The sequence below is a fragment of the Grus americana genome, chromosome 5 (genome assembly GCF_028858705.1).
Source record: "Grus americana isolate bGruAme1 chromosome 5, bGruAme1.mat, whole genome shotgun sequence".
Classification (NCBI taxonomy): Eukaryota; Metazoa; Chordata; class Aves; order Gruiformes; family Gruidae; genus Grus; species Grus americana.
The window spans coordinates 42,526,978-42,550,703 of record NC_072856.1 but is presented as its reverse complement, the minus strand read 5'-3'; the positions used below and the strand labels follow the sequence as shown (position 1 = coordinate 42,550,703).

Sequence of the window (23,726 nt, the reverse complement as noted above, 5' to 3'; positions counted from 1 at the left end):
TAGTTGCATGTAGTTCTGTAGGGTTTTAATTATATTTGCTAGATGAGGGAAAAATGTGTAATAAGCATTTTATAAAACAGTATACATTTTGATGAGGAAACACTGGTTTTAGACATGAAAAAAAATAATTCAGGTCAGCAGAACTACACTAAGATGTCTCCAAAAAGGATCTGATTATAATAATACTCTTCAAATGAAAGAGTGAATACCAAAGAGTAGGTTTTAGTCTTTAATATGGAACTTCCCATTTACAGTTTAGTGGATTTCTTCTGGGTTTTAATATGTTCTATGACTTAATGCTTTTTAAAAATAAACTGTACAGGTCTTTGATTAGCTTAAGTACTTCTGAGAAGAAAATACTGTTTGTGTTCAAGATGCCATATTCTGTTCTGTGGGTTTTTTTTTTTTTCATTCCATTCAGCTTCTAATACATGGTTGGTCAGTTAGTCACCTTTTTGTTTATTTTGTTGTGTCAGGGAGGAGGAACGGGAAGACCTTGATACTAGTACAGAGAGCAAAGAAATTGAACGTAAAGAGCAAGACATGGACACAGTGACAGAGGATGAAGAAGAGCTGGGACCAAACAAAAAACGAGGAAGAGGTAATGCTATAACGTATTTGTTCATTTGTATACACGTGCATGCACCTGGCAAGTTCTTGGGTTTCATAGTAAATTTTTATAAAGTATCAATCTTTCCTGTAAATTTTTAAAGGGGGAAAAAAACCCCACCCAACCAACAAAGCAACAAACCCACCCAAGCATGATCATGATGGGCTATTAAGCGCATTGAACTGGCCTAACGTAGTTCTTGTGGTCAGCTGTATGTTCTTTCACACTTCCCTTTCTTCTTGTCTTCCATACTTGCTGTGTGGATTCCTCTTTTGTCTAAAACACCCCAGGCTGCTGCCTGACAAACCACTACAGTTAGGAGTAATGCACTCATAGTGAGAGAGTTGTAGGAATCTCATCTAATAGGGTATGGTGTGGTTTTGATCCTTTTTATTAGGAAGCTGCGAAAACAACAGGTATTTTAAAAAGAAGATGTTATATCGAGTGATTGGGTTTAGTTTGCCTTCGTTAATGAAGCAGCATGCCTTCTATATCAGAATGCAACCAGACTTATCCCCAGATTTAATTTCCTCAGCGGTGTGCTAGTAGGAGCTGTGGTGCAGTAGACGGCACAGCCTGCTGTTTGTAACTAAACATGGATACCACCACAGGAGGATGAATTGTTGATGGCTTTGGGCTGCCAGCTCATCTGTATCTTTCTCCTGTGAAGGCTTTGTGCTAGTGCATGTGCCAATGAAAGTCCTGGATCATTGTGGACTTAGGGTTGCAAACCCGTACAGTTTCTAACAGTACCTGGGAGAGAAATTGAGTTGTTCAGTAATACAGGTTTGCATGTTTACTACAGCTTTGTGACGGCAAAACAGTGAGGTCTGACACAGAATTTCAAGTTTCTTGAATGCTGATGTTTGAGACATTGTGCCTGGACAGCAAACAAGTATTATTTCATTCCTACAATTGGAGAAACTGAAGGTCATGCTAGAAATTGGTAGAAATTGAATGCTGACAGCATCTTTCACTGTTGCATGTGTTAATTACAAGATGTACTTTTCTAGATGACTATCAGGACCTGATTCTTTGGTAAACTAAGATGTGAACTGGAGTATTTTCAGCTGGTAAAAGTTGAGGGGGAAAAACAGTAGTGTATATATATTTAAAAAAAAAAAGATAATGTAACTGAGTTTGCAAGAAAAGCTCTTATATAGGGATTCTGGTTTTGCCTGAGGTTTTTGGGGGGTTTAAGTTGATCCTTTTGAGTGTGATAAATTAAGTCCAAAACATAGTTTGTATTCAGTAATGAAATTGCTAGAATTTTACTTTATCATGATAAGATACTTTTATAACATACTTTTAATTCTTAAAATTTTGGGGGTTTATGGTGTTAAAAATGACAATGTCAGTAAATGAGACTTAGACTAGTTTCTGTAAAATGAAGGTACACTAAAGACGGCTTCCCCTTTATCAAGGGATAGGGGGTTGAATTTTTCTTTAATAAAACTAGTGTTGTTTCTTGACTGAGCTGATGGTCCTTGAGAGTGTAAGTTTAAATAATCAGAAAGGGACAGAACCAAAACCCGCCCTTTACTTGAGTTTTTGGTTAAAGAAAGAATCTAAAAGTGCGTGGCTATCATTCTTCTTCCTTTAACTTTCAGGAAGGAGAGGGCAAAATGGATACAAAGAATTTACAAGACCAGAAGAGAGCACTTGTGAAAAGAGTGAACCTCTTACTGCTGAAGACGAAGAAGCTTTAAAACAGGAGCAACAAAAGAAAGAGAAGGAACTGTTAGAAAAGATTCAGAATGCAACAGCCTGCACAAATATCACCCCGTTAGGTCGTGACCGTCTGTACCGACGCTACTGGATTTTCCCCTCTGTTCCGGGATTGTTTATAGAAGAGGACTATTCTGGTCTCACAGAAGACATGTTGTTGCCTCGAACCTCTTCCTTTCAGAATAGTCTACAGTCTTGCACAAACGAACCTCAGGTATTCAGTAAAACTGGAGAGTCTTTGAAATCCTCTGAATCTACCTCCAATATTGACCAAGATTCACACACCAGTGTTGTCGTAGAGGTGCCAAGGCCAGTATATAAACCAAACCGTTGGTGCTTTTACAATTCTCGGGAACAACTGGACCAACTCCTAGAGGCTCTCAATTCCCGAGGACATAGGGAGAGTGCCTTAAAAGAAACTCTTTTACAAGAGAAAAGCAGAATATATGAACAACTAAGCAGTTTTCCTGTGGAAAAATTTCATATTCCAGGTAAATGGAAGGTCCCTGATCTTAATTTGTTTCTGCAGCTATAATTTCTGTATAGCATTCTAGAAACCTGTAATTCTCATTTAATTGTAATTCCTAAGAAATAAGAATTATTCTTAAGCATTGTTTCATTCTATGGAAAACAGGTTTGTTTTTTCTTTTCTTTTTTTTCTGATGGATCTTTGTGGTGTTTTCTGGTGTTTTCTGCTAAAAAAAGCAATAATTTTTCTGTTATCTCACAGCTTAGTAAAACAGGATTAGCTTTTAAACAAACATCTTTAGGAAGTAATTTGAGCTTTGGGCAAAGATTAACTGGGGAATAAAGATTAATATCTGCTAAAGATAAATCATAGTATTGGTCATCTGATGTCCTCATTTCCAGTATGATGAAAAGAGACACAAGATATGACACTGGAGAGAGAAGAATTGCAAAGGGAGGCAATTGCTATTACCTTGATTTGTTGAGTAGGGTATGTTCTTTTGTAACATTATAATGCATGGAATTACTCAAAAGCTGTTACTGCCCTGTAGTGAACAAGGGAATGATGGCATATTGCAGGGTCATGCGAAACCTTTTGGAGGTAAAAAATAGTGTAGCTGTGTTGGTTGTTATGTGGGTTAACGTCAGTGCAGTGGATTCTGTGATATTATTTGTCTTTTGGGTTTTTTTTCCCGTTTCTTTTTTTGGCAGAGGCTTATTATGGGAGGGGGAGACTGCAGAGCAGTATTGGTTTTATGGGTTTCCAAATGTAGGAGTGTACTTAAAACCATCCTAGACCTAGGATTTAGGGGGTTTTCCCTTTTCTTCTAGCCAAGTATTTTGCCATTTATTGGCAAGATATTAACTCCAGTCACTGATAAAATTCTGTGTACGCAAGCTTGCAGCTGGCTTGTACGTGGTGTGTTGGTGCATAGAGGATGTTACCAAAATGAGACTTCTTAGAGTAATGTTTAAGAAATTGCATTTTATTTTGAATTATGCCGGATTACTGTGAGGATTTTGAGTTATCTATATTGGGACAAGGGAGAATTATTCACAGCAGAGTTGAGCTCAGCTTTACCAGAGCCTGTATGCCAGGACATGCCTCGAGCGTGTCAGATACTTCTAAATCCGTAACCAGTCTACCATTTCTTTTGGTGGAAACTACACAGAGTTTCTGCATAGTAATTAAGCTTTATTTGGAGGCCTTCTGGCTATGTTTGTGGGTTTTGGTGAGAAAATCTCTGCCATTTTCTGATATATTTGTGTTTGTGTGTGTGGTTCCTTATTTTCCTAGTTGCTGCTCCTTTATCTGCATCTTGTGTGTTGCTTTCTGCCCTGAAGCAACTTGACTTCCACAGTCATAGATTTTTTTCTTTTCTTTCTATGTTCGAATTGTAGAATAACATTGATTTAAAAAAAAACCCCAGCTTTGAACTTCACTTTAATAGAGATCGAGAGAATTCAAACGCAGTGGTCCAATACCAGTGCTGCCTCCTCTGCGTGATAAGCAGCCACGCGTAGCTGTACTTTGGAGGGAGCTTCACTGCAGTGGACTCCAACTGCTGCCCTATTGCCTTCACTCAAATGATGTGCAGGATAAGTGAGAACTACTCCGTGGTTCTCTTGCCCTGTAGACTGCCCTTCTCCCTTTTCTAATTGCCACTCAAAAGAGCATGGAAATAAAATAGATATGTGCTATTACTTGGTTTTATTCCAGTATCCCTTAATTTTTTGTTACCAATTATTTTGCAAATCAATTGCTGCTGTTTTAGTTCTGCTCAAGAAAGCACTTTATTTCTTCTTTTGCTTTTAAACCAAAAAGGAAGTTTCCCACATCCAGACATCAGAGTATGCTAGTATACATTTGGAGAATATTTGCATAGTCACTTTGAGGTGCGGGAAATTGTTTCTGCAATTGAGAGCGTCTTAGACATTCATCCTGTACTTCCTTAACAACAGTTTTATGGTAATTTTTTATTAAATACCTCTAAGTTCTTACATTTACCTCCTCATCACTGCACTCATAGGATTTAAAGTAAATCCTGTGAACAGAAATGTTTGCCACCTATGAGATTTGCAAGTGCTAATTCAGGATTTGGGCATGCTTTTAGCTCTTGTGGCTTTTGAATTTTCACTCCTCTGATGAAAAGGTTTTTGCTCTTTCCTTCTTTTTTATAAATTATCATACTGTCTTGTTCCCTTTTTTTTTTTTCCCCTCCACCTTTAACTGGAGGACACAGTCTAGTCTGTGCCTTCATCATCTCATCTTTATCTGTTTGCTTTGTTTTAAAGATAGGTTTTTTAAAGGCAATTATATCTTGTTCTGTTAGTTTTTGCGAATGTCAGTTGCACATACTGGTTTTAAATGTTGCTGTGATTAAGATCCATGCAGGAAAGAAAACTGAAGAGTTCTGTAAAGAAAGGGCTATCAAATATGAAAAATACTAGAATGTGACTTTATTCTTTTTCTTGGTGGTTTGTTTGGGTTTTTTTTCCTCCTTGCACTTATAGCAGAGTTGTTGCTGATTATCTACTACTTCAGAAAGCATTTTTAAGACAATTGAATGACTTTTAAATTGACAAGAATTTCTTATCCTGTGTGTTGGGATGAGCGGATGCTAATCTATAGGTCTTCCCTTAAATGTATACTCTGCTTGGTTGGGTCAGATCCCTTAGTTGTCATGGAGATATTGGTATTGACAACCATCGCTACAGGAAGGGAGATTTGAATGTGTGTGTTTAGTTTGTTTTGTCTGTGCTATCTTTGTTCCCTCACCAGCGGCTACTTTAAGGAACAAAGTCCACTAACATGAAGTCACTTGGTATTCTTGCAGACAAACCTCAAAGTGACTTCAGACCTCCTTCAGGACGGGGAAGGATGCAGAATGCCCATGATGGATCTCACGTATCTGCAGAGAAGCAGCTTGAACTGAGACTTAGAGACTTTCTTTTGGACATTGAAGACAGGATCTACCAAGGAACATTGGGGGCTATTAAGGTATGTGTGAATTGTAGAATACCTAGGAGCACGGTGGTGCCGTTGAGTCTGTAACTGAAATGAGAACTCTTGCATGCTATGGGTTGTACTGAAAGCGTAACTAAATTAAGTGTAGACAGTAATTGGTACTAAAAGTTTGTGGCCTTTGATTCTTTAGAAACTTCCAAGTTTGTATGTTTGCTTCAGGTTACAGACAGACAGTCTTGGAGAGCAGCCTTAGAACATGGGCGGTATGAGTTTCTGAATGATGAAAACAAAGAAAATGGTATAATTAAAACTGTGAATGAAGAACCTGAAGAAATGGAAACTGATGATCAAGATAAGTTTATTGTGAAAGACAGGTAAGAGCTACAGTTTAAATAATGGCTCTTCCCTGTGAGTTTTATAGCAGTGCTCTGGTTTCTTAACATTCAAACTGTTTTTACCCTCAAATTCTCTGGAATGGTATTTTTTAAGATTTGAGTTGTAAAATGTGACTTTTTTTGCATTTGTTTACATTTTCTAAATGACACTTTTCTATTACCATATAAGACTAAGACACCAAGTTTTACAACTTCTACTATTCAGATATTACACTGCTCAAAGTGAACGTTAATTATCAAGTAAGGAATATGTGAATTCATTTTAAAATCATTTAAAATGCAGAGAAAAATTAATCTGGCAATTTCTGTTTTGTTTTCCAGAAGAAAAACAAAACCCAAAACAAACCCCCAACCTAATACTGTGGAAAGAGTAGGGGTGTTCATAAGGGAAAACAGTAACAAATTGCTGGTTGAACTGGCCAGTGTGCTGCTTCATGAGTCACAGTAAGAACCACCAGTGCAACAGTGGATTAACCTTTAGCTCTGCAGCAAAACAGAGATACAATGTTATAACCTCATGAATGATGAGCCTTACGTAGAGCAAGCTGCAGTGTAGTAAAAGAGAGGAAATATCAAATCCTGTGGTGTTCCAACTGTAAAAGTGTTGTTTTTTAAACAAACATTTGAGACAGATGTGAGACTACACTATATTGGTGTTTGTTGTAAATCAAACTATAGAAACTGTGAAGATTTCTAAAAATTTAATTCTCAGAAGCTACATACTTCTCAGAAATAAAGATCTACCTTAGTTTACGTAATACATAAAAAATTGTATGTCTTGATAGGATGTGAATGTTGAAATATTGCAGGAAGAAAGATTAATTGGAGATTATCATTATACTAACATACTCTTTGCTCATGTATTCTATGAGGTTTTCTGCAATTAGAACTTTTATGAAAGCTGTATTTGTGGGTGGACTCTTGAATGCTGTGTTGGATGTAGGAATTTAAAGTTCTTTAAGGTTTTTTCCCTTTTTATTTCCATTTGCTGAATTAGTATTTTCCTGTAAGACTGCCCTTCAGATCCGAGCTCTCTAGTTGTGTGCAAAATGGATAGGGTCATCCTTCTTTATATTAATGATGCAATTCAGACATTTGCTTCCTGAAAATCACAATATAGAAATATTCTAGTGTTTTAATTAAGAAGCTAAAGTTTATCTGTCCCCAGTTACCTTGGGCACTTGCTCCATTGCCAACTCTCAATTCAATTGCAGAAGCTTGTTGCTTCATTTTTTTTTCCATTTAATACTGACTCCATCAAAGTTTCTGAATAAAGTCTGCTCTAATAAAGTCTTGCATATTAAAACAGAGACTATGGGATTCTGAAATCATGTGACATTGCTTTTGATGCTAGGCTTTTTATCCACCTCGGAGCAAGTGACATCTCATTAAAACCTTGGAGTTTGACTAGTGAAATGTAAATAACTATGCAGCTTTTTTTCTGTTTGCTTTCAGGCTCTCAAAATGTGTGTGACTGCAAAATATAATGAACAGCTTTTAAGTGTGAAAAAAGAACAGGGACAACCAAAAGCATTGCTCATTCACCAGAATAAAGCAGAATCCAGACAGTCTTAATTAGTTTGGGTTTTTGGGTTTTTTGGTTTTGGTTTTTTTGTTGGTGGTGGTGGGGTTTTTTGTTGGTGTTTTTTTTTTTTTTTTTTTTTTGCAAATCCCAAGTAGAAATTGAATTTTATTTTCGTTAGTGTGAGTTGCTCTCCTACAGTATACTTAATGTTTGTGGTTCAGGAAAATTAACTACACTTTGAAATGATTACTTAGTCTTTGGTCAAAGAAGGCTGTTTTATTGGAAACCTACCCTTTTTTTCTTCTTCCTTACATGAAGAGTTAGTATTTCAGAAAAATCCTTCAACGATGAGAACGTATAAGTTAACAATCCTTGATTTAACGTTCTAAAATTACTTTCTGGTTTTACTTAATTTTCTTTTCAAAAATATTAGTAATGTGGAGATATATGTAGTTGAACTTCTGCAGATGGAAGTATTCTAAAAGGCTGCATCTCAATGTTTGCACTGAAGAATTATTGGGATTATACTCTTCACAGAAATATCTCATAAATAGCTGATGGATGTTGCATGAAATCTTCTGGAAATCTTAATTGTATTGAAGTTTGTAATCCACATTTCTTGAAATTTAGATAACTTTGTTGCCTAAAGGTGATTTATCTAGATTAACTAGACTAATTAAGTAAACTTGAGAACAGGGATAACTAATCACACCTGTGAGTACCTGTCCATGTCCATAGTCCATGCATATAAATGGAGTGAAAATAAAAATCTACTGTGGATACAGACCTGTACAAGTATCTATTGTGTTAAATTCAAAGTGTGGGATTTTTTTTAAAAAAAAAAAAAAAAGCCAAAACCAAAACATTTCTATTCCAGACTCATTGGGTTAAAGACTGAGGCTCCAAGTGCTGCATCAACAAGTACAAGTACTCCTCAGCCAGTGAATAATGTGGTCCACTGCTTGGCATCTGCGTTGCTTCAGATAGAACAAGGAATTGAGCGCAGGTTTCTCAAAGCACCTCTTGGTAAGCTTTCAGAATTTAAACTCTGTCTCTAATTTTGTGTAAGATTTTGTAACAAACAAACAAAAAACCCCAAAGAACAAAAAAAACCACCCCTACCCCAAACCCGCTTGCTGCTGTTGTAAGACTGGATGCTTTAGAGGGAGGTGTTGGGGGAAAAGAACAAATAACTAACCTATTGCTATGTACCATCGTAAAATTAAAAAATGTTAGATTGTCAGTTTACAAGGCCATAGATCATGAGGAAATATTAATATTTTTCTTATTATTCTGCATATCCTGAATTATAGGTATTAATTAAGTAACAGCATATTTTACTCTTAAATACATGTCTATTTAACCTGGGTTATTTCAGTGATCTTGTTTACATGGCACTACAATTATAGTGATGCATTTGGAGACAAATTGTACCCTTAGGCAGAAATGAGCGTGCTTTCTGGAGGAGTATTCCCTAATTCAGCATTACTGTGGAGGCCAATGTGTCATGCAACTACGCCATGAGTTTCTTCTGTGTGTTTTTCAGGTTGTAAAAATGTATGCTCCTTTTTATACTGTTTCTATGAAAGCAGTATAGGTCTGGTTTATCTGGATCACCTTGTTCAGCAGTAACAGAATATTTAGAGTAAAACCTAGTAAAGATTTACATTGCAAACTTTCAGATCCTCGGGTTTTGCATTTATGCTGTAAAACTTGGAAATAAAAGGTTGCAAGAAAAATTTAAACTAAAGCATATTTATAGCTTGACTTTAACACATATGCCTTCCTTGAATTCCTCTGACGTGCTCTAGGGGCGAGAGAGGGGATTCAAAGTGCATAAAGTCACTGTTTTCCAGTGATCCCTTCGGTCTGGATCCCTTAGGATCCTTTTGCAATTCAAAACTAGGGTTTTGTCTTGGAGAAGTGTGTAAAGGTGGTTCTTCCTTCCCGAGGCAGCTGTCTCAGCCAGGCTTCCCTTCCGGGTGCTGCACTGAGGATGAGCTGTGCTCTCTGCCTGGCTGGACTGCTTTACTTCCTACCCGCAAGAGCGCAGCACGTACCAGTGGTCCTCCAGAGCACAAACTGCTACACATCCTATTAAATTGATTCTTTCCTCTGATAATGACTGCATACAAAGTCCTTAGGCTCCGGCAGATTTTGCTGCAGTAGTTTAAGATGAAATGCAGATTTTGGTGTATTAACGCTAGCTGTTAGCGCCCCATGGCACAGTTGATCTAAAACTGTTTCTGCATCTCGGCTGCTCCTGCATGGAGTCTCCTGTCTGGGTATCAGTTCCCGCTGAAGATAAGTTTGAGCCAGATTTGTGCCAGAGACTCTGATGTGCAGGCGTGGGTTCCCTTTAACAAGTTTTCGTTATCAGTGTGATGACCTCTAGAAGAGGGAAATGCAGCAAATGGTTGAGATGAAAGGGGAGAGCATAGGAGTAGTTTAAACTGCAGCTGTTTAAAAGCTTTACTTCGCTAAGTGTTTGGTCAACTCAAGTATGTCTGCCCTTTCCAAGCCAGGCATGATATGGCTTAGTTCCTGCTATATGACTAGACTTACAACATGTGCATGGGACAGTTTATTGATAGTACATCTAGCGTTTGTCGTATTTACGTGCAGGTTGTAAATACATTGTGCAGTATATGCCTCCATTTCCAGACTCTCTCTGAGAGTATTTTGGCAACAACATCTTGCTGACAGCTATAAGTTTACCACAGTGCACCCTTAAGGGGAAAAACTTGGCTATTAGTAGGTTGTGGCCATAGATTGGGCATCCTGAGTTAGAGGAGAAGGACTAAAAGAAGAAAAGTGTCCCTGAAGTACTAGAGAGAAAGTTTTTTAGCAATCCTCCTGCATCTTTTTTTCAGTGGTCCTAACTCTGCCATAATCTAATGATGGTTCATGATTTTGCCTGACCCTTTGAATGATGATGGGGTTTCTTGGTTGTTTTTAACTTGGGAATCCTGTTGTCCTTCAGATGCTTTATACCATGTGACAAAGTATATAGGGAAAGCAATCTTATGTGATTTGCATGTCTTAAATCTCATATGTTCATTTACCATACTGTGCTTGTGCATCTCTCTTGCTCTGAAAAATGGTACTGCTGTAAGATTACTGTAATGTATAGAATAACCTACATAGCTGAGGGAGCAGGAAGGATCCCAGGTCTCATCTGCTTTGGCTTACTGCCCTAACCATTAAGCAACAGTGTCAGGTTCCCTCTTCCTTGCTTTACCTTTGGTGCCAAGTGTCTCATGTTTTCGATTGCGTAATGGGCCACTTTTAGCAGGAGACGAGTCTGAATGAAGGCAAGATTTCGGTTTTGTCACTAGAGAGCTCTTGGAGGAGCCGCAGCTTTGAGTGGCTTTGTAGTAGAGAAAGCTTAAAACAAACACACACCTATTCACAGCTGAATTTTCTGACTGCTAGGCAGCTAGTTTTACGAAAGGTGCTCTGACTGGGAACTTCTGGACATGAGCAGGAGGTGCAACTGCAAGGTGTCAAGGAAACCTGTGTTTTTGAGAGGCATCTGGCAAGTGTAGGCACTTTAGAGGACAAGCAGCAGTTTTGGATGCAGCCCCTCCTGGATGTAACTCTTCAGTGTTTCAGACATGTTTAAAAAAACAAGTGTGTAAAATTTGCATAATCTTATATTCAGCTTAAGCTCCCCAGTTGGAAACAGTGTCTTTGCATGCTCCCACAGCAAGTTCTGTTTCTTCATTTGCAACTAGCAAATGAATAACAGGCAAAGAAAAGTTCCCTACTTGACAAGGAAGTGTTAGTAGCGTCACTAAACCTTTTGTTAAAAAGTGGACACTGCTTCTTGCCCGGGGACTGCCTTGTGCTTGGAACGGTGATGCCCTCTTTCATTGGCCCCTCTAGAAAGCGGCCAACAGTGCTGTGATCATAGAAAGTAGCTTTTAGTTTGTAACCACTGGGTTTTGGTCTGTGGGGGTTTTGTTTCTGTTTGCCTGTTTTTATACAGATCACTATGTCTATATACTCACTTTTTTCTAACAGGAGGGTTTTTTCTTTTATAGTTGTTCCAACTATTTAGTGGAACAGTCCCCTAGACAAAATGCCTGCATATGTTTCTTATGTTAAACCTGACAAACCCAACTTTTTAGGCTGATCTAATTACCACTGAAGTAAAAACACTGGAAGTCAAGCAAGTGCTAGGAGTTCTGGTTTGGTAGCAGTACAGGGGAGCGCTTTTGGTTAAAAAAAGCGCATTTCTGCTTTAAACAAACTGAATGTGCTTTGTCTTTTGTCATTATTTCAGTTGTTGCCTTCACTGGTGAGTTTCTTTTCCCTCTCTGCCGCCCCTTCAGAGTGCTCTGTTCCTATTAGGGAATGGAGCCGTACCTAACAATTTTTAGTTTACAGCTTCTAGTACTAAAGACAGCGCAGGGAAATTCAGTGCAGTCACTGGCAAGTTTATCCCGGTGGCCTCCAGGGTGCAGAGCAGACAAAGGGACCCAGCACAGCAATAAAAGGACCAGCTGCTCCTCTCTGCTCCGTTTTTGTTCTGAGGCTCTATCAGGCTGCCAAGAGCCTCGCTGGTGATTCTGATAAGTTTAGAGTTGAGGTGCATACCAAATATTCAAGTGGAAGAGTAAGAAAGGACTGACGCAGAAGATAGCAATGCAAAAGGAGATCTAGAAACCCCAGGAACAGCACCCTCTGCCTTGCAGAGCTGCTAGATGGCTGCTAATCTTTTGTTGCCTGGTGATTAACTGTAACATGACTCGAATTGTATGCACTTCTTAATTAGAAATTGCATTTTGAAAATCCTTTCATTACATATTAGCTATGAAAATTTGTTTTTTCTTCCTTCAGTCCAGCCCAAGGTAATGTTTAGGGAGTATCACAAAAAGGAGAAGGTGTAGCTTGCAGTACGTGTTTTTCTTGCAAAAATTCTGAAATTCTGAGTTAAGATGTAAAAAAGCTTTCGTTGTTGTTTTGTTTAAATAGCTGTTCGATGGAAACTCTGAAGTGCTGCTTCTCAGATAAAAAAATATATTTGACGGGAAAGAGATATAAGGAATTTTTATTGTGGATTTTTCTTCTTTTTTAATATAAATTACTTTTCCTTACATTTCAAAATACTTTGCAGTGGAGAAGTAGGTCTCATCATTCCTGTTACATAGATGTGAAAATTGAGGTATAAAATGATGAAGTGATTTGGTTGCCCTGGAGTTCAGTGAGACAGGCACGAAAAAACCCTGCCTTCTGCACAAGTGCAGGACTTCAGTCATTAAGCATCCTTCAGATTTCCATACGAAAGGTTGGATTCTAATTCATGGGAGCACCTTTGTGGCTAATATTGGGAACCATTTACCTCCCTTTTAACTTGTGCCATGCACTTCTGCTGGGGGGGGGGAATTACAGCTCTCTTCGTTCCTTTTTGCTTGTCTTCATTCCATTCCTTTCTTTCTAGATTTTGATTATTTTTGTTTTCTCTACTCCCCAAGTTGTTTCCTATTTATAATTGTCCTCCTCATAATAGCATCAGACATCTTTCAGCAGTGAACTGGGATAGGATTAGTATATATGCATGCTTTGTTACGGTGCTTTCGTTACTTCCCTGTGGAGTTTCATGAGCAGAGGCAGCAAAAGTGGAAGTGGGCTTTTTTCTGATGAAGAATTTTTGTTTTCAGAGAAGGCAGTCAAAGAAGGTACCTTGCATTTGGAGCAGATGAGGTTTACCATGGCTCTTACTTTCTGGGAGAGTAATTTAATAATTTTAATACTCAGGAACACTCCTGCACAAAAAGTATGTCATTTCATGTGGACAGACAAGCTGGTCCTCTTGGTCCTTGAGGACTGTGCCCATAAACTGGCTATATTTTTGAGATGTTAGGAGGTTCGTTAGACCAGACAAGTTGTTTGCTGAGAGAGAAACCTGTGGTCAGTAAGCTGCTCCTGTAGCCATTTGTACCGGAGATGGACAGAAAGGTAAGGGAGGGTAGGTTTGAAGCCTTCTGTTTGTAGTGGAAGTCAAAGTAAATGCTGGGATGTACAATTCCTCCGTGCACATTATTCTCTTACCCTTCCCTGCCTACCTTTTTCCACGTGCACATGTTGGGAATCACTGTTCTAGTTACATTATTAGACTACATAAGTATGGATTATAAAAATTAATTAAAAGATAATCCGCCACACTTCAAAAAGGTATTTGAAATAACTTTATGAATTTAATGTTAGGTAAAGCAGAAGATGATGAAAGGAACCACTGGGGGGATAGAAAGAGGAAGAGAGTGGAAGACAAGACTAGTCAGAGAGATGGTAAATTTTAAATGTTACTTGTATTGCTAACAATTAGAAAGTATTCAATATTTTATCAGATTTGTTGGGTTTTGGGTTTTTTTTTTACTTTAATAACTTCATACCCCGTTTCTTACATTGAAGGAATTGTGGTACTGAAGACAAAGGTTTAAACATGGTAGTAAAACAAATACAGATCAAATATATTTTTTATTTTTTTTTACATTTTCTGCAACAAGAAATAAAGAACTGTATTTTCTTTTTATCACTTTGGGACAGAAATCTGCATGTTCACATAATCCTTTCCTCTCCCCCCCCTCTTCCTTTTAATGCCCCCGGGTTTTTTTGAAACTTCGCAGCATTGTGCAACTGCATGTACTTTCTAGAAATACTAAAATGGAAAACCCTTCCCTGAACTCAATTAGCTATTGATAGATGAGTGCATAGATCTGTCAAACAACTTCATTTGCATTGTAGCAAGGCTTGGTGGGCTTAGCTGACAGAGGGGTATCCTACTGCGCAATGTAGAGCTGCTCAGACACAAAGGAAGAGGCCGTTTCTCCCGCCAAGCTAACAATATAAATGAGTAAGATGATGGATGGAAGAAAAAAGTGTTATTCTTATTTTACAAATTGGGATCTGAAACAGCGTGTTTCTTTCAGCAGCAGGACGTGCTGAAGCAAGTCGTGGTTAGTAGTTTCTCTGTATTGCAACTGCCATTTTGCAGTACGAGTATTTACGTTGTGCGATGAACGATACTGGTGAACCAATCCAGGCTAGAAATAACTGCCAAAAAAAAAAAGTAATAATGCTTGAGATGCCATTGTCAGCAAAAGAAACGCTTGCCAAACTGTACATACACTTACGATAAAGTGTCTTTGCCAGAGTTATAGTAGAAATCTGCAGCAGAACCGAGAACGGAAGTGGGTCTCATTTCAGGTAGATTCTAGTGCCCTGACAAGCTGTTTTAATTTTCTTTTTACTGAATTTTAAAAAACACATTGAGAGATATACTGCAGTGCTGTGAAAAGGGCCTTGTCCACTATCCTTACTAAGACTGAACTTGAGACAGGAAACCTAAGGACGAAGTAGTAGGAGATTTTAGGAAATCCAGATTTGTATTTGTAGTTCAGGAGTGGCTATATTTTATTTATGAAGCTGTGTTGCCTGTTTATCCTCTGCCTTCTCCCATCACTTCTCTTGTGCTGCTTGCTGCTAATGCAAATGTATGCAAGATTAGGCAAATCCTGACAGCCGGTTGATGAGAAGGCATAAAGGCCTTGCCAAGAGAGCAATTAGTCTTATTTTTGTCCTTTCATTTTATTTGTTATTAGTTATTTTCTCTTCCCATTCTTGAGAAGAAATCATTTGGCAGACAGGTGGATTGTAGGCTGTTCCTGTACCCACTGTAACTGGTGCAGCAGGCAAGGTGGCGTTTTGTACTGGAGTGCATCATTAATCCGCCAGAGATCACACAGTAATAACTGGACTATCACTTTTAGAAGGGAAATCTATGGACACTTCTGTAATCAAAAGTACCACTGTATTGTCTCTTCCTCTCCTTAAACCTTCTTGCTTTAAAATGCAAGAAATAGCTTTCAACGTTCATAGAGAAGTTCCCTTTCTGCTCAGCAGCAGCAGCAGTGCAGGGTGTAATTTATACCTGCTCATTTCTCTAGCTCCTCAAACTGCCCATTTGCTTCTGTAATTCCCAGCTGCTCGTTCCCGTTCGGTACCACCCTCCTCGCTATTACTTCTAACTTAATTAGGATCCCACGTCTTGGTTTGCCACTAGGTGTGTACCACAGATTCATGTGTGTTACACTGCTTATAAAATATCAAGAAAACAGTTATATTTCAACCAGACTCGTCACCCAGTCTGGTTAACTGCACAGACGTGAAGGCAGGAATTAAAGGCACTGAGGCGTGGGGAGAGGGCGGAAGGATCGTCTGCTAGACTATACCAGGGCAGGGGCAAGAGCAGATGAGAAGAGCCCTTTAAGATGTTTTTTTTTGTCAGTGAAGTCTCTGTTTAATGCCAGGTACTTTAAACATTTTGGGATTTCGAAATGTACGTACAAGGGAAAGTAAATTGGGAGTGTGGTGTTTGTTTGTTTTGTCTTAAGTAATCTTCTTCTGTAATTTATAAATTGAATCAAATTGTTAGGTTTCCAGGTTGATGTCCAAATAAGACTTTTATGTCTTACTCATATGTACGTGCAAGTTCTAAGTTGAATTAGTATTGAAGGGTAAAATCTTAGGGCTTCAGCAGCTTGGAAACTAAGGAGGGAAATATTCAAGTATTGAAGAGAAAAGACAAAGGTTATAATATCAGCAGTCGTAAACTGGGATATGTGTTTGAAAGTCAGAGCCTTACCTCATAGTCTAGAATAACCTGGATGTTTGAAAAATAAGTTTGATCATTCTGCTTTTTTTTTTTTTTTTTTTAAATCCCCTTCTTTAATGGAAGATGCCAGTGATGGTGGACGATCCTATAAAACAGTTTTGGATCGCTGGAGAGAGTCACTTCTTTCTTCTACCAGCTTGTCCCAAGTCTTCCTTCATCTGTCTACATTGGATCGAAGCGTCATCTGGTCAAAGTCCATCCTCAATGCTCGCTGTAAAGTGTGTCGAAAGAAAGGCGATGCAGAAAGCATGGTGCTGTGTGATGGCTGCGATCGAGGCTATCATACTTACTGTATCAGGCCCAAGCTGAAGGTATCTGAGGGAAAAGAAGTGCTTCCTTTTCACACAAAACTTGAGTAGTTCTTACAACTTCATTGCCTATTACTAATGCTTGCTTTTTTTTTTTCTTCTGTTTTTAGGTCATTCCTGAAGGAGACTGGTTTTGTCCAGAGTGCCGACCAAAACAGCGCTCCAGACGCCTCTCCTCCAGACAGAGACCTTCTGTGGAAAGTGATGAAGAGACTGCTGAACGACTAGGAGAAGGGGAAGAAGAGGAAAACTATGATGAAATGGGACAAAGTGAGGAAGAGCATTATGAAGAAGAGCAAGATGAGGAGGATGAATCTCAAGAGGAAGAAGAGATAAGGTAAACAGACATCTGTTAAAGTGGTTTCCTACTGAAATACCATCTTGATTATTAGGTGGAGTAATTGTTCACATAAGCACATGTCTTGAAAATCCAGTCCGAAAAAGGTGTTTATTTTAAAAATTGCAGCTTGTTATGACTTTGGCTCTTACTGATGGGCATAACTTTTATACTTAGTGTTTTAGAACTGCAGTTTATTTATGTAGCTGATAATATTGTTCAAAACTCCTAGTAGTTACAGTTGCTGTGAGAAATAAGCGATTTACAGAAATTGATAGCTGGTGCTCCAGTTAATGCATTTGTGTTGCATAAGCTGCAAGGGTGATCAGAATTCTGAGCATTTCTTTAAAGTATGTGCTCCGTATAATATTTAAGAGACTTTGGAGCTGTATTTATGATAATGGTAATTGGATGACTGCATTGGCTTGAAAGCCAGCTGCTTACCAACCCAACCTTGGATTGAAACCTCGAGGTTTTTAGATGCTGAATTAGCAAACTGAGAGAAAAGAGAGGAATGGAATTTTGGGATAAATAAACATAATTGTTTGCTTTTTGTAGCCCATCAAAGCAAGGAAGACCCCAGGTCAAGTTTCCATTAAAAATGAGAGCAGCCAAACTCAACAATCCATTCTCAAGTCGGAACAGCCAACGTCAGGGAAGATATGCTTCTCGGAGTCAGCAGAACACACCTAAGCAAACTGAATCTTCATCTAAAGTTACCAGAAGGGGTTTAAGAAAGTTAAAATCAGTCCCTTCATCAGAGACAAAGCCTTCTTTAAGACTTAACAGCCGGACCACTCGTCAGAGCCAAAGTTCATTAGAAGCAGATGTATTTGTGGAATTACTCAGTCCTCGAAGAAGACGAAGAGGAAGAAAGAGTGCTGATAACACACTGGAAAACAGCCCTTCCAATTCTCTCGGATTTAGAATTGTTGATACCCCAGACTCGAACGAACGGCTTAAGAAGTATCCAGTTTCTGCTTCAAAGCTTTCTCTTCCTGTTACTGAACCCAAGAGAAGAGGCAGGAAACGACAATCCACAGGTTAGAGAAATGTGTTTGTCCAGAACAAAACCCATGTTCTGTTCCTTGCTAAAATATTTGTGTGGTAGAGCAAGGAGACCAGAAGTGGTGAAGGCATTTTTACTACTTCCAACAAGACAGTTCCCTTCTTTTGCAGTGACAGAAGTGAACCTTTAAAAATATTTCAGGCATCTAAAGAACAAATACTTAATTTGCCAAGGAGATTTATCATACTCTTATTTGAAATTTCATATTTGCACACAATGTGGAGGAATTGCTAGTAAGTGGAAGTGATATTTATGCCTTAACCCATGCAAATGTTTGCTTATAGCTTTTATGGTTTTGTTTTATTAAAGAGTTAAACAGTGAAGAACACAGATGTAGGCAAGGTAGTGAAATTGGGAACATACACGTACAGCAAGAAACTGCTACCGGAAGAAAAATGTCGTCTATCTGGTATAGGGCTGTGTCCTTGCTTGTTAAGCTAGTACCAAGTATTTGATGGTAGGGAAATACTTGGAAAGCTACAATAACCTTTTAAAAACAAAAAGGACCCAGTGTGAGACTGAAGAGTGCAAAAGAGCTTGCACTCCAGCGTGGCAGCGTTGTATTCTGCACCATTTCTATCCTTCATCATTGGGAGTTTCTGGGCTTATCCTCTAACCACCCTGCTGACTACTCTTGAAAGCAGATAAAACCACTCTGAATAGAGGTTTTGTGGCAGTAAAAGTTACGAGCAGGCAGCTTATTCTGTTTTTCCCTAATAGGGCTTTTCTTTAAGTGTTTAACAAATTGTTTTAAAATTGAAATCAGTGTAAAAAAGCCTTTCCAAAATTAATGTGATGAAGGACAATGGAGGAGGAACCAAGCTAACTCCTGGTACTTAGCATTTTGTATGGCAAGAGAGACATTTAGTGGTTAATAACAAGGCTGTAGCATAGTTAATACCTGAAGCCAAACTACATGAGTTGTGCCCTGAAACTACAGTTTTAGTACCCAAGAATAATGATGTTTCACATTTTTTTTTTTTTTATTTTCTTGTCAGGTTTTTGTATTTATCTGGTGGGGTGTTGTGATTTGTTTTTTTGGTTGGGTTTTTTTTTTCCCCAGAATCATCTCCTCAAACCTCATTGAACAGGAGAAGTTCAGGACGTCAAGGGGGGGTCCATGAGCTCTCAGCTTTTGAACAGCTTGTAGTGGAACTGGTACGACATGATGACAGTTGGCCTTTCATGAAGCTGGTTTCCAAAATCCAGGTAACTGATAGAACTGTAGAGGGAATGATAATGGTTGAGAATCCTGTTTGCTGCCAGTGAAACTTGGGATTTTATAGCATTGCCAAACAGGGGATACAGCTAAGCAGTGGGATTCAGGAGCACTCTCACATTTCAGCTCAAATATTTGGTGCCAGAAATAACTTTTCCAATTGACGTATTACTGGCAAAACGTTAAATATGCTTGCCATCAGGCATTTAAAAATCTGAAATGCTTTGATTTGGAAAAAAAACAACCCCAACAAACAGAGCACAGGAGTGCTAAAGGTAAGCTCATGGTTATTAATTTATTAGTTGAATTAATCTTCAATTTATGCAAAGGTATTTTGAGAACAGACCTGCAATAAAATAGCAAGGTAGGAGCATCACTCTGATGTTAACTATAATGCAGTAAAAAGGTGATTTCTTAGCTTAGTTCTTAATTTAATTTCCCTCTTGTTTAGATTTTAAGATTCTTGATGGTAAAGTAGGTACCCAAAGTAAGTGCTGCTTTAGAGGTTTGTATTGCAATAAAAGTTCCCAAAGCATGTCCGCTTTTCTGCGGGCTGCACTGGCTTGTCAGCTGGAACTATCCTGCCCTAACAAAGTCCTCTCCAAGCCCCCAGGAGCAGCTCCGCACAGACGTTCTTGCAGGACCTAGAGCTCGGTGTTTAAGTGCTCTGTTAAAACAGTGGTAGCTGTTAAATGAAGGCTTGAAACTCTGAATTCAGAGTCACGGAGAGCTGGAAGGATTCATGTATCTGGACAAAAAGAATGATGTACAAATGTGAATGAAAGGTGTAAGCACAGAGGAGGAGGAGAATTTTGAATGAAAACCAGGCTAGTGTCTGCCTACTAGAGTACAGGAATTACATGGGAAAGTGCAAGAATCTGGTGAATGCAAGGAAGCTTCCTAAGGAGGGATGGAGAATTCAACTTAATTTTGATCCTGAAAAGAATCTGCTAGAATTCAGTGCATTCCAGTTTGCCTGACTCAGTCACTAAGGGATAGTCTCTGTATAGTTTGGAAAGAAAAATCCATACCGGAGTGATCCAAATTTTCTTCATCATGATAGAAATTTTGGTTTAACCTTTTTTGCTGCCTTTAAGACAATGTAAAGAATACATTGAATTATCAGTGCACAGCAAGCCAGAAAAAGAACATTACCTTTCTTTTTAGTAGTTAAGTAAACAGCACTCCTAAAGGGAAAGGAATGAAAAATGTGTCAATCTGTTTCTGTTTCTCTAGCTTTGTTTGCAGGTTGCACTTGATATAGTGAAGTTACAGGCCATAACCAAGAACTTAGTTTTAAAACATACATGATGGTGCATGTGGGATTCTGTTCGGGGGGGCGAGGGCGGGAGGAAAAAAAAAAGGTCGAATTTGGATCAGTTGTCTTTTCCTTTCACCCTCTGCCCCACTCTGAGTGAGACAGAATCACCCGGAGCTCTGTGCTTACCTGGAATTCAAAACCTGTGATCCAGATGATCGGTGCCCTTAAGGGTTAGGCAATCCTTTTCCTCCTCTCACTTTTACCACACACATGCTGTTCCGAGCGACTCTTATCTCGGGTACTTGCATACTGCATCCTGCTCACTACAAAAAGGTTCACTACCTTGTCTTCAACCCAGCTAAACAGAATCTCAGGATTTCATTTCTCTTGCAAGACAGTGAATGGTAGTGGAGTAAAACTGGCCATTATTCATGATTAAGGAGCTTTTAATATTGTAATATGTTACAGGAAAATGCAAAGTTTTAAAATCTTGGAAATAGTTTTTGCACTTGACAGATGGGAATAGCTGGAACACTGTAATGCTTATCTGCTCACGCAGTTTTCTTACAGTTGTTCACAGGGTATTTAGGATTAGATTTATTCATTGAATTGCTGGTTAATGTTGTGGTCTGCCACTGAAATGATAGAAAAAATGGAAAAGCAATACCTGAAAACTAATATTCAGTTCAGCAAATGGAAGTGATTGCTTAGGACTCCTCTGTTTGTTTAAAAACAAAACCAAATGCTTTCTGCTAACACATGATTTGCTTCATTTTTTACATAGGTAGAATTTTAAGCTTCCACTTGTTTGTCTAGGAATAATTATTTTGTGTTGTTTTTCTTTTAAAGGTACCAGACTACTATGATATCATCAAAAAACCTATTGCCTTAAATATTATCCGTGAAAAAGTGAATAAATGTGAATATAAGTTAGCATGTAAGTATTATTTATTGAAAGAGGTAATGAACCCTGTTCTCTCTCTATAAAATGAATTCTTGTCCAAAAATAGAGCTGTGTCAGAGGATTAGAAAGAAGAAATTGTGTTTGGTTTGGGGTTTTGTGGTAGTTTTTGTTTAAAAGAGCATTTAGTAATATTTTTTTAAATAAGATTTGTTGAACGTAGTGCTTTTACTACCAATATACATGATGTACAGATAGATAAGAGATGAGCAGCTGAGAAACTGCTGGTAATTTCTCAAGCCTTTGATGTCAGTGAGTTATGCTGATGAAATATTTAGAAAAGGTACTGTTGTTACTTCTTGATTTGTATTTCCTTTATTGATAATCAGAGAAATTTAAGAATGTTTACATTGCATTTCACAAATATAACGATAGAAACTTGACACGTGTAAAGACACATTTGTGTTGCAACTCTGTGCAGGATCACTGTACTAATTGAGTGGCGTCATACTGCTTTATCGTACTGCTCTCTGATGACTTGAGGCATGCTAAATGAATTCCTTTACTTTTTATTTACTAGCTGAATTCATTGAAGACATTGAGCTGATGTTTTCGAACTGCTTTGAATACAACCCTCGTAACACGAGTGAAGCAAAAGCTGGAACTAGACTTCAAGCTTTCTTCCACATTCAGGCTCAAAAGCTTGGACTTCCAATCACATCTGGTAATGTGGACCACGCCGCTCCTGCGGCAAAGAAGTCACGAATCTAACCTCTGCCTTCCAAAGGATTTTTTGAGGGAATCTGTTATGTTCAATAAAATGAAATGTTAAATCACGCAGTCGTCATACCTGTATAAAGCAATAACAACTGTTTAACCACCTTGAAGTGTGGCCTGCACTATATTCTCAATGTAATATTAAGCACTCAGGAGAATGTAGGAAAGATTACCTTTGCTACAGTTTTATTCAGTGTCTAATAATTTTGATAGATGTACTGGATACAGTACTGGTTTACAGAGGTTTTGTACATTTTTAATACATTCATGTGTCCAAATATCTTCCAGAAGTACATTGTTTTTTTCCTGCACCAAATGACCTTGTTTCACCCTCTAGATTTTGTAGGAGCTGTGGTATTGAGGGCTTTATCAACTCAGATAAAATCTTCTGCTGTAGCACAGTTGAAGAAACTGTGTGTATGTTTAAAACTTGTTTGAGCATATCTTCTCAACACTACACATGAATGAGTACAACTGCATATCTTTTAAGTACTGTACCAGTGCTGGCTGGAGGTATTCAGTCTGAGTTTATTAAGTAGATATTTATTTAGCATTCAAAGTAATTTGTGAATTTGTTTTGTATTTATAAAATTTGTACTTGGGGATTAAAAACAAAAAAAAAAAAAAAGAGAGAGTTCCATAACTTTTTTAATTTTTTCCGGTGGGTTTTTTTTTGTTTGTTTATTCCCCTCTAACTTGATGATCAATCAATAAATACCTTCCCCTGTCCCTGGCAGTTCTTCTAGCAATGAGTAAATTTACAGGACTGTACTATAAGTTTCTACGTACAACTTTGGAAGTGTACAAATAAAATGACACATTTTTCAAAGTAGTTTGAGCTTCTGGCATTTCCTTTTGAGTTACACGGCTACACCATCATCCCCGTTAATTTACTAGGATGGGTTGCTGGAGAGAACACAGCAGAACTTGGTTTCAACGTGAATACCCAGCCAGTGTTTTCGGCAGCTGCAGCCAGTGTGACACCTCGTCTCAAGAGTGATTGTACTGGGTTTGCGTGGCAAGGTTTTGGTAGTGGGGGGGCTACAAGGGTGGCTTCTGCTAGAAGCTTCCCCCATGTCCAACAGAGCCAACACCAGCTGGCTCCAAGATGGACCCACTGCTGGCCAAGGCCAAGCCCATCAGTGACAGTGGCCGTGCCTCTGGGGTAACAGGGTTAAGAAGGGAGAAAAACATGTGCAACACCACGAGCAATTGGAGCTGGAGCGAGGAGTGAGATGTGAGAGGAGCAGCCCTGCAGACACCCAGGTCAGTGCAGAAGGAGGGAAAGGAGGTGTGGAGATTCCTGTGCAGCCCCTGGAGAAGACCATGGTGAGGCAGGCTGTCTCCCTGCAGCCCATGGAGGTTGATGGTGGAGCAGATACCCACCTGCAGCCCGGGGAGGACCCCACACCAGAGTGGGTGGATGCCTGAAGGAGGCTGTGACCCTGTGGGAAGCCTGTGCTGGAGCAGGCTCCTGGCA

The 23,726-nt window shown here is 38.7% G+C and overlaps 1 protein-coding gene across 4 annotated transcripts in view; it reads left to right on the top strand.

Annotated features, from left to right (window-relative positions):
- BAZ1A (bromodomain adjacent to zinc finger domain 1A) overlaps positions 1-23,075 on the top strand; it is a 65,085-nt gene extending 42,010 nt beyond the window's left edge. For 2 of the 4 annotated variants that reach the window (XM_054826743.1, XM_054826741.1), the window contains 11 exons: positions 477-601; positions 2,221-2,829; positions 5,644-5,807; positions 5,994-6,148; positions 8,572-8,720; positions 16,438-16,685; positions 16,793-17,019; positions 17,578-18,062; positions 19,152-19,297; positions 21,418-21,505; positions 22,050-23,054. In XM_054826743.1, coding sequence (XP_054682718.1) covers positions 477-601; positions 2,221-2,829; positions 5,644-5,807; positions 5,994-6,148; positions 8,572-8,720; positions 16,438-16,685; positions 16,793-17,019; positions 17,578-18,062; positions 19,152-19,297; positions 21,418-21,505; positions 22,050-22,240 — 2,587 coding nt within the window. In that variant the 3' untranslated portion in view covers positions 22,241-23,054. Of the gene's footprint in view, positions 1-476; positions 602-2,220; positions 2,830-5,643; positions 5,808-5,993; positions 6,149-8,571; positions 8,721-13,907; positions 13,989-16,437; positions 16,686-16,792; positions 17,020-17,577; positions 18,063-19,151; positions 19,298-21,417; positions 21,506-22,049 lie in introns of all 4 variants that reach the window. The other 2 variants (XM_054826739.1, XM_054826742.1) reach the window with 2 other exon arrangements.
- Positions 23,076-23,726: the final 651 nt, after the last annotated feature.